This window comes from Vulpes lagopus, chromosome 5, assembly GCF_018345385.1.
Source record: "Vulpes lagopus strain Blue_001 chromosome 5, ASM1834538v1, whole genome shotgun sequence".
In the NCBI taxonomy this organism is placed as follows: Eukaryota; Metazoa; Chordata; class Mammalia; order Carnivora; family Canidae; genus Vulpes; species Vulpes lagopus.
The window spans coordinates 29,078,861-29,091,156 of record NC_054828.1 but is presented as its reverse complement, the minus strand read 5'-3'; the positions used below and the strand labels follow the sequence as shown (position 1 = coordinate 29,091,156).

Below are 12,296 nucleotides of genomic sequence, written 5' to 3'. Positions count from 1 at the left end.
TAAGCAGAGAACAGGCCCTCTGACCCTAACCATCATCCCAATAAGACCAAATTCCCAATGTTTAAGAAAAGCAGTTGAAGGAAGTTTATCAATTGATTAGTGTCCAGTAGAGAGGATTTTGCATTACCCACTATGATAGCCAGCCTCCAAATGGCCCCCACGAACCCCTACCACCTGCTCCTAGATAGTTCCCCTCCCACAGCGTATCAATTTTGGTCCATACTACCAATAGAATATGGAAGACATGGTGGTATGTTATCTCTAAGACTAGGTCATAAAAGATATTATGGTTTCCATCTTGGATCACTTATTTTTTTGTGTTTTTTTTTTATGATTTTATTTATTTATTCATGAGAGACACAGAGAGAGAGGCAGAGACACAGGCAGAGGGAGAAGCAGACTCCATACAGGGAGCCTGATGTGGGACTTGATCCTAGGTCTCCAGGATCATGCCCTGGGCTGAAGGCAGCACTAACCCACTGAGCCACTGGGGCTGCCCTTGGATCACTTATTATAGGCAAAGCCAGCTACCGTGTTGTAAATAGCCTTATGAGAGATCTATGGGACAAAAAACTGAGTCCCCCTGCCCATATCCATGTGAATGAGCTTGGAAGTGGATCTTCCGGCCCCAATCAAGCTTTCAGATGACTTCAACTCCATCCAACATCTTGACTTCCATTTGTGAGAAACTCTGACCCAGAACCACCCAGCTAAACTGTTTCTTAATTCCTGACCCACAGAAAGTAGGATATAATAAAGGCTTATTATTTTAAGCTACCAAGTTCTAGGGGTAATTTGTTATGCAGCAATAGGTAACTAACATTCCTCTCAAAGTCAAGCGAAGGAGGTGCTCTAAGAAAATCTGAAGAGGGATGCCTGTGTGGCTCAGTGGTTGAGCATCTGTCTTTGGCTCAGGGCATGATCCTGGGGTCCTGGGATGGAGTCCTCTATTGTGCTCCCCACAGGGAGTCTGCTTCTCTGCTTCTCCCTCTGCCTATGTCTCTGCCTCTCTCTCTCTCTCTCTGGCTCTCATAAATAAATAAAATCTTAAAAAAGAAAAGAAAAGAAAATCTGGAGGGTCCTACAAGAAGAGGGACTGGCATCTTATTCCACAATCAGATCTCTGTTCAGGTAGTAGATTTATTGTTCTGCTCTGGGTAGTCTATACTGGAACCATTGGTAGTCTATACTGGAACCACTCTCTCAGGAGGGGCTGCCTGACAGGCAAAGTGTACCTCAACACCAAAAAGCTGCAGGTGAAGAGTCCCAACAAGGACTGAGCTGAACTTCCTACTACCAGAAACCAATAACTGGACACAAACCACACTCAGTTAAGCGGCAACCACCACGGAGAGAGGGGTTCAACTAGGGGAGATTAAGACAAATTACCCTTCTTCCCCTCTTGCCCTACCAGGCCCCAACCAGAAAAGTTTGACCCTGAAAAGGAAGAGGGAAGTATCTCAGAACCAACACATGACTCCCTTCACTGGACACTAGACATATCCACACACACAAACACCTCCCCACCCTGAAACTGGCTGCAGCAATTGGAGGACTGAATGCTGACCAAGGCCCTTCCCCACTCTAAGTCCCTAAGAGCAGAAACTGGATCCCAAGCCTGGATGATAGGAAGGGAGTGTCAGTGATATAAACCAGAAACAAGATGGTAGTTTTTAATGAACCTGAATGGATTTCTAATACTAAAAGTCACACTAAAGCTATGGGATCCATCCAGGATCTCAAGAAGGAAGGGAAAAGGGAAATATGATAGAAATTGGTTACAAGATTGGTTGGAAAAGAAATAAAAGCATGTCATGTTAAGGTATCACTGAGTGGAGATTCCTTAATCAATTACAATTCTGTTCATCTAACCCAAGTTCTTAAAGCAGCAGCAAAATGCATAGGTTTAGAAGGTTTGGAGTCAAGACACGTTTGAACAGTATTGAAATCCATTTTTGTGTGATCCTGAACAGGCTTCTTAAGCTTTCCAAATCTTTCTTTTCTGATCTGTAAAGAAGAATAATGGTACCCTTTCTTACAAGACTATGGTGAAGCTAAGACTGCAGTCAACAGGGAGAGGAGACATAGCAGACAACTTGAGGCCTCTGTGATCTCCAGTTAGGGACCCTCTCCCCATATAAAAGCTCACACCAGACTCCTGATTGGCCCTTCTTGGTGTCCCATCCACCCCCAGTCAATTGTTATGGCCTTAGGTACTTTTGTCAAGGCCTGGTCCCTTGTCTGTCTCCACTAGAACCCCTAGGAATGGAGGTGTGACAGGTCCTCAGAGAATAGGGAGGTACTGTTGCCTGAAGAAGGGACAGGAAGCTGGACAGCTCAGAGCAACAGGTGCCCACTTCAACGGATCCTGTTGATTTCGCCTTTACCTTCCTCTCTTGGTTGCCTAGAAAAGTTATATATCAGAGAATTTAAATGATACAACCTGATTATCAAACCCAATCCCCCTCTTGTTGGAAATAAAGACCCCAAGGCCCAGTGGGATGAGCCAGTTACTAAAGGCTCTATAGGTGGTGTTTGGTGCCTTGGCAATTGGTTTGGCTAGAAATCTGGACACATGGGAATGAAAATCTCAAAAGCTGTCTCCCTCTCTGGGTAGGGCTGGGAGACAATAAGACACAGTAATCAGGAACTTGCCTCACTGATCTGCCTGGGGAGATTTATTGCCTCATGTGGATTATGCCAGGCACTATGGGCGTAGGTGTCATTTACACAGAGAACATTCTAACTCCCACCAGCCCTCCTAAGGTTCCTCCAAAGAGAATTCCAGTGGATGGCCATGAACAATGCATGAGAGTATTTTTCAAATTGGGAATCAGTCAAGAAATCTATTTAGTTGGGTGAAAAGTAGACTTTTTTTAAAAATATATTTTAAAGATATAGTCTAGAGCGGAAATATCAAGCAGTAAATGTAGTTTCATGAGACAGTTTTCTCACTTGCTCAGTTTCTCATTTTATATATAAAGCTATTTGACTAAAAGCTTCCTCCTCACTTCCCATTCCTGGCCCCCAACAGTATTATCCCTACCCCCTTTTTAAGGGAAATCCAATTCATTCCACAAATGCATATGGAATGCCAAGCATGCCGGATACCGGGAGACTATGACACAGTTTTTGTCCTCGAGGGACTCTCAACCCAGTGGGAAATAGCCTCCAGTCCAGAGTAGAGACTAGGAGAAAATGAAGAGAGCAGAGAGTGACAGATTACAGGAAAAACAATCTCTGAGCAGTGGAATAGGGAAGTAGGGGGAACTTGTGTTTTCTATTCTATAATTTGAGTTGGTTGTAATGAACATGTATCATTTTGGCAATTTTAAAAGCCCAGTAAAAAGATTAAAATGCATTAATGTGAATAATGAATGAAGTGTAATCTGAAAGTCCTGGCCCCAGGGAAAGAAAAGAAACACATTTAGGAGCAGTGCTACCAAACTAGGGCTCATTTAGTCCTTTTAGTATGGCACAAGGGTCTCTTGATCCCCGTCTTAAAATGGAGAAATCAAGACCCTAAAAGGGTCAAGCATTTTGCCCCAATTCACCAGCTGGTAAAATACAGAGCCCACCACATTTCTGCTACAGGCCATTTCCATTTGCCAACTAAGAAACTAGGGATAATGACTCTAAGACCTCGGTTCTTAAGCTTTTGTAAACACTCAGTGTTTGCTACCATGTTCTTCCTTATTTTCCTTCAGTGATTAACAGTTAACCTCTTAACATAAAAAAAGGGTCTTTGTATTTTGGGGAGGCAGAAAACGAAGCTTACTGGAGTAGCCAGCCTTGGGGAGGAGGGGGATGGCAGGAGAGGGGGAGGAGGCTCTGGTGCTGGAGAGGAAGAGGGAAGCAGAAAGGAGAGAGCTGGCAAAGCCCAGGCCAGCTCAGCCTCTCCCAGACCCTCTGCTGCCCGGCTCTCCTAACAGGGGCTCTGCTGTGAGTGGGGGGCTTCCCAGCAGTCCTTGCCTTGTGGGTCATTGGGTCTCTCAGATCCCAGTGATAGGCTTCTGAGTCCCTGGGCCTCCCGAGCTCGAAAGCACTGTGATAACACCTGTTCACTTCCAACAGTTCTCCTGTGCCTGGCCCCCTCACCACGGAGGCCCAAGGGGTTCAGGATATGGTCCTGTGTAGTCCATTCTTCCCCACGGTCCTCCTCAGATTTTCTCTCTCTGCAGGAAAGGGAAGAGAAAGAACAAGAAGACAGTGGCTGGGGTTGGATGGAGAGATACAGTGGAACTAAAGAAATCTGAGTGTCCTCCAAAAATGCCAGTCCTGTCATGTCCATCACCATCATGGTTACTGATCACGTTTCTTGAGCTCTTACCATGGGCCAGGTATCATCTCACTCAGCACTCCAGAATGCCCCGGAGTCCCAGGTCACACAAGCAATCTATGGCCAGGCCAGCCCCACAGTATGCCTCCTCAGCTGGGCCTGAACACCCGTGGTGGGGCATCCTGCCTCCTGGGGTCCTGTCCTAAAGAAGAACAATTTGTCCTATGGCCACAGAGTCTTGAAGCCTATCCAATTAATACAAATGCTTTCTCCCCTTTGCCACTCTGGCGTTCCATTTCCTGTCACAGGTACATCTTTTAATTGGCCTGGATCCATTGATCTGATACGTTCATCCCCTCAGCCTGATGCATTCATCCCCTCAGCCTGATGCGTTCTGGCTTCATGAAGTGTCTGTCTCAGGTAGAAAATGACACCAGGTCCTTATGTACCCACTTGTTGGGGTGACCTCAGTTGGGATTTGAGCCAAGGTACCATTCCAGCTACCCCCACCCTTGCTCTGCCACTCTGTAGAGGGATGACTGTCCCATCTCTCCTGAGACAATTTAATAGCACCAGTATAACCTGCAAATGCTCAGAGTTATTGTAGACTTACAGATAGTTGGTGAACAGGCCACTGCATGTATTGATGTGACCCATGCCTCACTCTGAAAATTGCTCCCACCAGGCTCTTGAATTCCAGGGTCTGGGCATCCTCTGAGACACTCATTGGGCTGGGCAGTCCTCAGGCTCTGAGCTCCACCAGCAGGTGGGCAGCTTCTCTGGCAGCAGCTCCCCATTTTGGACAACCCAAGGTTGAAGAGGATTAAGAAAGCAGCCTGGGAGGATCACAGCCTGGGGAGTGGAGTCAGAGATCACAGTTTACTAATTTGGGATCTTGTTTACCATTGGATTCTCAGTGTCAGCACCATGCCAGGTACAAAAGAAGAGGCAATAGAATTTTAAGGCTGTCTCCCCTATGTAGGACCAGAAAGGGGTGGGCTCAACCCTAGGGGGTATAGACATGTTGCTATAGAGCCCAGAAAGAACCTGTCAGATCCAAAAGTCATGAATGGAATGCTTTGAGCTGCCCAGGAGTCAAGTATCAGACCCCCCCCCCCCCCCCCTGAGAAAGCCCTTCACCAAACTCCTTACTTGCAAATGGAGACAACTCAGGTGAGTAAGGGCTTCCCTCTGGGGCAGAGAAACTGGTCTGACCCCCAAAGGAGACAGATTTCTCATTTGCACATCACTTTCTACAGTCCTCACAGCCGGGTTCACGGAAGCCACACCTTTGTCCAGGCTTCTTGACTCTTCACATACATCAACATCCAGGTCTGTGTTGTTCCCACCACTCAGTGGGAAAAGTTTTCCAACTCTGCGGATGAGGAAAAGTGAAATGCCCTCACCAGGGATAAAAGCACGGCAGAGAATGAAGCTGGACGCCAGTCTGGACTTCAAATACCTCTTCAGACACTTTCCAAGTTACAGTGCTTTTAACTTTGGCTGAGAGATTCTTGTCTCCTCTCCTGGACTGAAGCCTCTGGGTGGGCAATAAAGAGTTTCTTTTCTTTACTTCATTGAATCTGTTCTAGTCACCTAAGCATGGAAGTGAATGCAATTGTGGATGGGTGGTATTAAATGAATTTTAGCAGAGATGAAGTCTTCCTACCAGACCATCACTACCCCTCCCACTTTTACCCAAATATTTCAAAAGCGAATTTTTTTTCCTTCCATTTGTTGGTTTCTGTCATAGGACTAGTGTATATATAGAGAGCTTCTGAGCACAGACAGTTTGAAAAGGGCAAAATAAAAATAGCCGATTGGTCGATAATAGAATGGTAAAGTCTCTAAGTACCATGGGGGAGGGCATTAGTCATAAAGCTGACTGGAAAGAGATGGGGGGGGGGTGGCTCAGTTGGTTAAGCCTCTTTCTTTGGCTCAGGTCATGTTCTCAGGGTCTTGGGATCAAGCCCTGTCAAGCTCCCAGATCAGGAGGGAGCCTGCTTCTCCCTCTGCCTCTCCACCCTGCTCATGCTCCCTTTTTTTCTCTCAAATAAATAAATAAAATCTTTAAAAAAAAAAAAAAAGAAAAGAAAAGAAAAGAAAAAGAAAGAGATGAGGGGTGGGAAGAAGCCTCTCTGAGAGCTGGGCTTGCTCTGAGGTGATGGAGATGGCTCCTCCTGGCCGGTGGAGATGGGAGGGAACAGCCAGTTAAAGGTTCTGCTTTCTGCTTTTGTTCTGTCTTGGCCAGTGCCCACCCTGAGGCTCTAGTTCCTCACAAAACTGGTCAGCTAGATACTCCCTGCAGAATACGAAGTGAGGCGCCTACCTGCAGGACACTGGCCTAATAGGCAGAACCTTCCAGTCCTGCTAAAACAGTGCTTAGTTAAATCAGGCCTGTCTACCACCTTGCCTCCTCCCATAACACTGTATATGATTGTTCCTTTAGGCTTGGGCTCTTTCTGGCTGGTATTGATTGTTGCTTTTACTGGCAAGCAGGACACCACAATAACAATAAAACACAAATGTTTGTGCTGGGAGAGAATAAAATGGATTGGGTCTCCAGGGCTGGCAAAAAAACCTGGTTCTGAGCCCCAGGGGTCAATCTGGTACCTGATTCTCCCCTCAGTGCACCTCTGCAATTATTGTAAGGACGTTTGTCTGTCTGACTCCTTCTTCTGGACAAGGTAGGCGGCTGCGGTCTTCCCCACACCTCCTGAGTGCTTGGTGTTCAATTCATAGTTGCTAACTGACACCAAGGTAGGGCTGTCCAGGAAGCAGTCATTTCAGGGCTAGGCCTGGTGCCACACCTCTCAGCTCATTTTCACATCGTCAGCCCCGGCTGGGCAGTCCCCACCACAATTTGGGGTTAGGGGTTTGGTCCTCCTGGTGGGCAGGCATAAACAACACCAGCTGTGTAGAACATTTAGAATTGTCCTGTCGTGTTCAAGGCCTAGGCCAGTTGTTCCTATAAGCTTAGTGAGATGGTGCCCTATTATTGTTCTTATCCCCATTTTATAGACAGAAACTGGGGCTGACACTCCATCGTGCCTTCCCAGTCTCACAAGCCTGTTCTTAAGACAGCAATGTGGAGGGACCCCACTTTGTTATTTGTTGTGGGTTTTTTTTTTTTTTTAAAGATTATTGATTTATTTGTGAGAGACACAGAGAGAGAGAGGCAGACACAGGCAGAGGGAGAAGCAAACTTCCTGCGGGGAACCTGATGCGGGATTCGATCCCAGGACCCCGGATCACCACCTGAGCTGAAGGCAGGTCTAGATTCAATTTCCTCATCTGTTATATGGACAGATAACACTAACTCTTAGTGTTGTTCCAAGGATTAAATCAATATTTTGTATGTGTTTACCTGTTTATGGTCTGTTTTTTGCTCTAGACGGTGAAAATCATGCAGGGACTTCGGCTTATTCACGGCTGTATACGGTTAGAGTCTGGAACAAGAGCCAGAGCCGGGCACAAGTAGGTGCTCAGTATTTGTGTCCTGAATGGAAATGACATGAGGATAGCCGAGGCCAGACCCTGGCTCTATTACCTGCGAGAACGTTCTACATCCTTAGTTCCCTGGACTGTCCTCCAACCCGGCAGCCAATGGCCAAAGGGTGCGGGCCTGGGGGCTGGGGCCGAGGGGACCTACTTCTGGCCTTGGGTCAAGGTCAGCAAAACTCCCAGGAGCGCGGAGGCCACTTCTGCCTGAAAAGTCCCCGAGGAGGCAGTCTGCAATGCCTCAGCCCTCAGGTTCCCCTTTCCTTTTTTTTTTTTTTTTTAATATTAGAAAAAGCATTTTTGTCGCCCGAGCCACCGCGGAGGTTGCTGCGGAGAAGGGCCACCCTGCCCGAGCAACAGTCTCTGGGAAGGAGCCGAGCCCGCGAGGCCCGGCCGGACCGCAGCGGACGCCCGGCGAGGCCAGGCAGGAGGCCCGGCGGAGGCGAGCGGGCGGCGCGGCCGCCGGCGGGCGGGAAGGCCGGCGGGGAGGGCGCGCGAGCAGGAGGGAGGGGCGAGCGCCACCCCCGCGCCGCGCCCGCCGCCGCGCCACCTTAAGCTCGGGACCCCCTTAAGGGCGGGCGCGGAGCCGCGCGCCCGGAGGCGGGGTCTCCCATGCAAATGAGGGGCGTGGGTCGGCGGGGCGGGGCGGGCGGGGCGCTGACCTGACGTCAGGCCGGCGGCCGGGGCAGTTGGCTCGGCGGCGGCGAAGCGGCAGGAGCGGCGGCGGCAGCGGGGCCGCGCGGCGGGGCGCGGGGAGCGGCGGCGGCCGACCCGGAGCAACATGGCGCCGGTGGGCGGGGGCGGGCTCCCGGGCGGCGGGCCGGCCCGAGGGCGCCTCCTCCTGGCGGCGCTGCTGCTGCCGGTGCTGATGTGGGCGCGGGGGGCCCGGGGCCAGGGCGACCCCCAGCGGGGCGCGATCCTGGGCATGAGGCTGGCGAGCTGCAACAAAACGTGTGGGATGAACCCAGATGGCATCATCTTCGTGTCCGAGGGCAGCACGGTGAACCTGAGGCTCTATGGCCAGAGGCTGGGCTCCATCTCCAGCAACCTGATCTCCTTCACCGAGGTGGACAACTCCGAGGCCGTCCACAACTCCACCAACTGCCCCGAGCTCACCAAGGACCTGGTGGTCCAGCAGCTGGTCAACCTGAGCCGCGGGAACACGTCCGGGATGCTGGTGGTGCTCACCAAGTTCCTCCGGAGGAGCGAGAACATGAAGCTGTATGCATTGTGCACCCGGGCAGGGGTGGACGGGCCCTGGCAAAGGTGGACCGATAAGGACTCGCTGCTCTTCATGGTGGAGGAGGGTGGGAGGGTCCTGCCCCTCTGGCTGCACATCCTCCTCATTATGGTGCTGCTGGTGCTGTCGGGCATATTTTCTGGCCTCAACCTGGGGCTTATGGCCCTGGACCCCATGGAGCTTCGCATCGTGCAGAACTGTGGCACCCAGAAGGAGAGGCGCTATGCCCGAAAGATCGAGCCCATCCGGCGCAAGGGCAACTACTTACTCTGCTCCCTGCTTCTGGGAAACGTGCTGGTCAACACCTCCCTCACCATCCTTCTAGACAACCTCATAGGATCTGGGCTCATGGCGGTGGCCTCCTCCACTATTGGCATTGTCATCTTTGGGGAGATCGTACCTCAAGCCTTGTGCTCCCGACACGGCCTGGCTGTGGGTGCCAACACTATCATTCTCACCAAATTCTTTATGCTCCTCACCTTCCCCCTCAGTTTCCCCATCAGCAAGCTACTGGATTTTGTTTTGGGCCAGGAGATTCGCACCGTTTACAATCGGGAGAAGCTGATGGAGATGTTGAAGGTAACAGAGCCCTATAATGACCTGGTGAAAGAGGAGCTAAATATGATCCAGGGTGCCCTGGAGCTACGGACCAAAACCGTGGAGGATATCATGACCCAGCTCCAAGACTGCTTCATGATCCGCAGCGATGCCATCCTGGACTTCAATACGATGTCGGAGATTATGGAGAGCGGCTACACCCGCATTCCCGTGTTCGAGGATGAGCAGTCCAATATTGTAGATATTCTCTATGTCAAAGACTTGGCCTTCGTGGACCCCGATGACTGCACCCCCCTCAAGACCATCACCCGCTTCTATAACCACCCAGTACATTTCGTCTTCCATGACACCAAGTTGGATGCCATGCTGGAGGAATTCAAGAAGGGTAAGGCCTGGTGAAGTTCTGCCTGTTAACTGGCTTTGTGACGCCTCTTGTTTGTTCGCTTGCCTGTTTTGTGTCTGCTGGTCCTAGTGTTTTTGTGTGTGACTGCCCATCACTTCCTGTGCCTCTGAGGTGAACGGTATTTGGGGCGGCAGGAACGGTTCCTAAGCATCTGCCGTCTGCCAGGTACTGTGCTTTGTACTCTAGGTGAATCAGAGCCCAGACAACACTTCTGCACTTGGAGGGATAGAGCAAGGCCTCAGGAGCTCTGAAGCAGGACAGAGTAAGGCTGATGCCTTAAGAGAGGCCATGGAGATTAGAGTGTGGGCCCCCACATCTGATTGGGGGTGAGGTGTGGAAGGGGCTGGGGACCTGGGAAAACCTTCCTAGGGGAGGCAGCATCTGAGGAGAGCCTGAAGATGTGGGGAGACTTGGTCCCTGAGACAAGAGGACCCCTACAAGGAGCCAAGCACCTGAGTGGGGAAGCAAAGGCTGTGCCTGTGGCCCAGCAGGTGGTCCTGTTGAGCTGGGTTTGAGCTCTGCTGTTCAGTGGTCAGTGGGGAGAGGCTGATGTCAGGGTGGAGAGTTTGCTCGGAGCTAGGAGCTGTTGGAAGTTTTCGAGCAAGAGTGATGTTCCTGGGGCTTCTCACCCACAGAAGCTGGATTGGGAGATCTCTGGGTTCCCCACTCAGAACAGTGCCAAGTAATGCTTTCGACTATTCAGCAGAAGCAAGCAGATCAAGTTTTGGTTACTGTTCTGTCTTTTCCCAGGCGCCAAACATAAGCTTCCCTCCTGTGGTCTGCTGGAAATCTTCAGCTGGCCGTGCAGTGCCTTGTGTTTTTTCTCACATGGGTTCTTGGCCAGTTCTCAGGTAGTTAGAAAGGCGCTTGGAGGTTTTACTCATCAGCCTCAAAGCTCAGGGCACACACCCCTTTCCTTACGTCCAACAAAACTTTCCTCCCACCTCTGCCACTCAGAAGTCCTCAGTGGCAGTAAACAAGCCAATTATGGAGTGAAACCCTCCTAGGCCAAAGGGAGTGAGGAGGCAGAAAGGGAAGCTCTTTATAAAGGAATGGGGGAGGGGAGGGAGCACATCTTAAATCCAGGACTTTGCTTCCCTTCCCCATAGGTAGAGCTCCTGCTGGCTAAGGCAACCTGCCAGCCTAGGGCTGGGAGCAGCTTCTGCGCTCCAGCGGGGAACAGGCCTCAGATGCTTGTCAGTCAATTATTTCATGAGGTGGGGAGAGAGCCTGGAACTGGATGGGTCCCTGGTGATGGGGTGGGATAGGTAGGAGCTGGCCTTGCCAGGTTTGCTCTGATCAGGGCCAGAGTGGGAGATTGGTCCCCTCCCTTTTTCAGAGGGACAGACTGATTTCAGAATCTCTTCGGACAGAATGAACCTCAGCATCAGAGCTGAGAAGGATTTGAGTAACATAAGTCCAAGTGCAAGACAGCCTGGTAAGGTGGCCTTATTGCAGAGAGACTGAAGGGATGTGGACATCTGGTGGTGATGGCACAGCTCTGGGGGAGCTTTGCAGGTGCAGGCCCAGGCCCAGGCAGCTGTTTTGTTTTGTTTTAAAGATTTTATTATTTATTCCTGAGAGACACAGAGAGAGGCAGAGGCATAGGCAGAGGGAGAAGCAGGCTCCCTGCAAAGAGCGAGCCTGATGTGGGACTCGAACCCAGACCCTGGGATCATGCCCTGAACTCAACCACTGAGCAACCCAGGCATCCCCAGAACGAGTTTCTTCCAGGTATCCAGTCCTGGAGAAGAGCATTGAGGATCTGTGCCCCACCCCCACCCCGCAGCCTCCTGGCCCTGAGGACTTCTCCCTTGTTGCTTGGTCAGGAATGGGGTTAGGACTCACCAGGGCGGCATCCAGCTCCCCACCTCTGTGGTCTTTGGGACTGTTGCTGGTGACACACCCAACAAGCACGTTTGCATCATTCAGCTTGGATCTGGAGCCAACCAGTATGGATTGGCTTGGCCAGGCTTCCAGCCCCTGATCAGGAGGGCTGAGCTCTTGTGAGTAGGAGCTTCCTGGGTCTTGGCAGGACTGTCTTTGGACTCATCCTTGTAGAAAAAAGTACCACTTCAGGAAGCTGCAAAAACAGAGCTAGCATCTTTCAGGCCAGAGTTCTGCTGAGTGGAATTCTCCAGATAGACATTTTAGTTCACTGGAGTCTTCTTAACAGAAGCTGGTGAACAGGAGCCTGAGCCTGAGCCCTAGCTCCATGGAAACTCAGGCACCGTCTACCCAGTGCAGCACGAAGCCCTGAATCTGTGAGTGCGATAGGATGGTCACCCTTCATGGGCTCTGCCTGCAGCTTTGTG

At 50.8% G+C, this 12,296-nt stretch overlaps 1 protein-coding gene and 1 long non-coding RNA gene across 3 annotated transcripts in view; one reads left to right on the top strand and one right to left on the bottom strand.

Moving 5' to 3' along the window:
- Nucleotides 1-958: 958 nt before the first annotated feature.
- LOC121491433 lies at nucleotides 959-5,810 on the bottom strand. The gene is made up of 3 exons (XR_005987976.1): nucleotides 5,432-5,810; nucleotides 4,893-5,131; nucleotides 959-4,175 (listed from the first exon to the last, which is right to left on the bottom strand). It is a non-coding gene; the product is annotated as an uncharacterized LOC121491433 (long non-coding RNA).
- Nucleotides 5,811-8,503: 2,693 nt separating this feature from the next.
- CNNM4 (cyclin and CBS domain divalent metal cation transport mediator 4) overlaps nucleotides 8,504-12,296 on the top strand; it is a 39,249-nt gene continuing 35,456 nt past the window's right edge. For both annotated transcript variants that reach the window (XM_041754664.1, XM_041754663.1), the window contains exon 1: nucleotides 8,504-9,963. In XM_041754664.1, coding sequence (XP_041610598.1) covers nucleotides 8,562-9,963 — 1,402 coding nt within the window. In that variant the 5' untranslated portion in view covers nucleotides 8,504-8,561. The remainder of the gene's footprint in view (nucleotides 9,964-12,296) is intronic.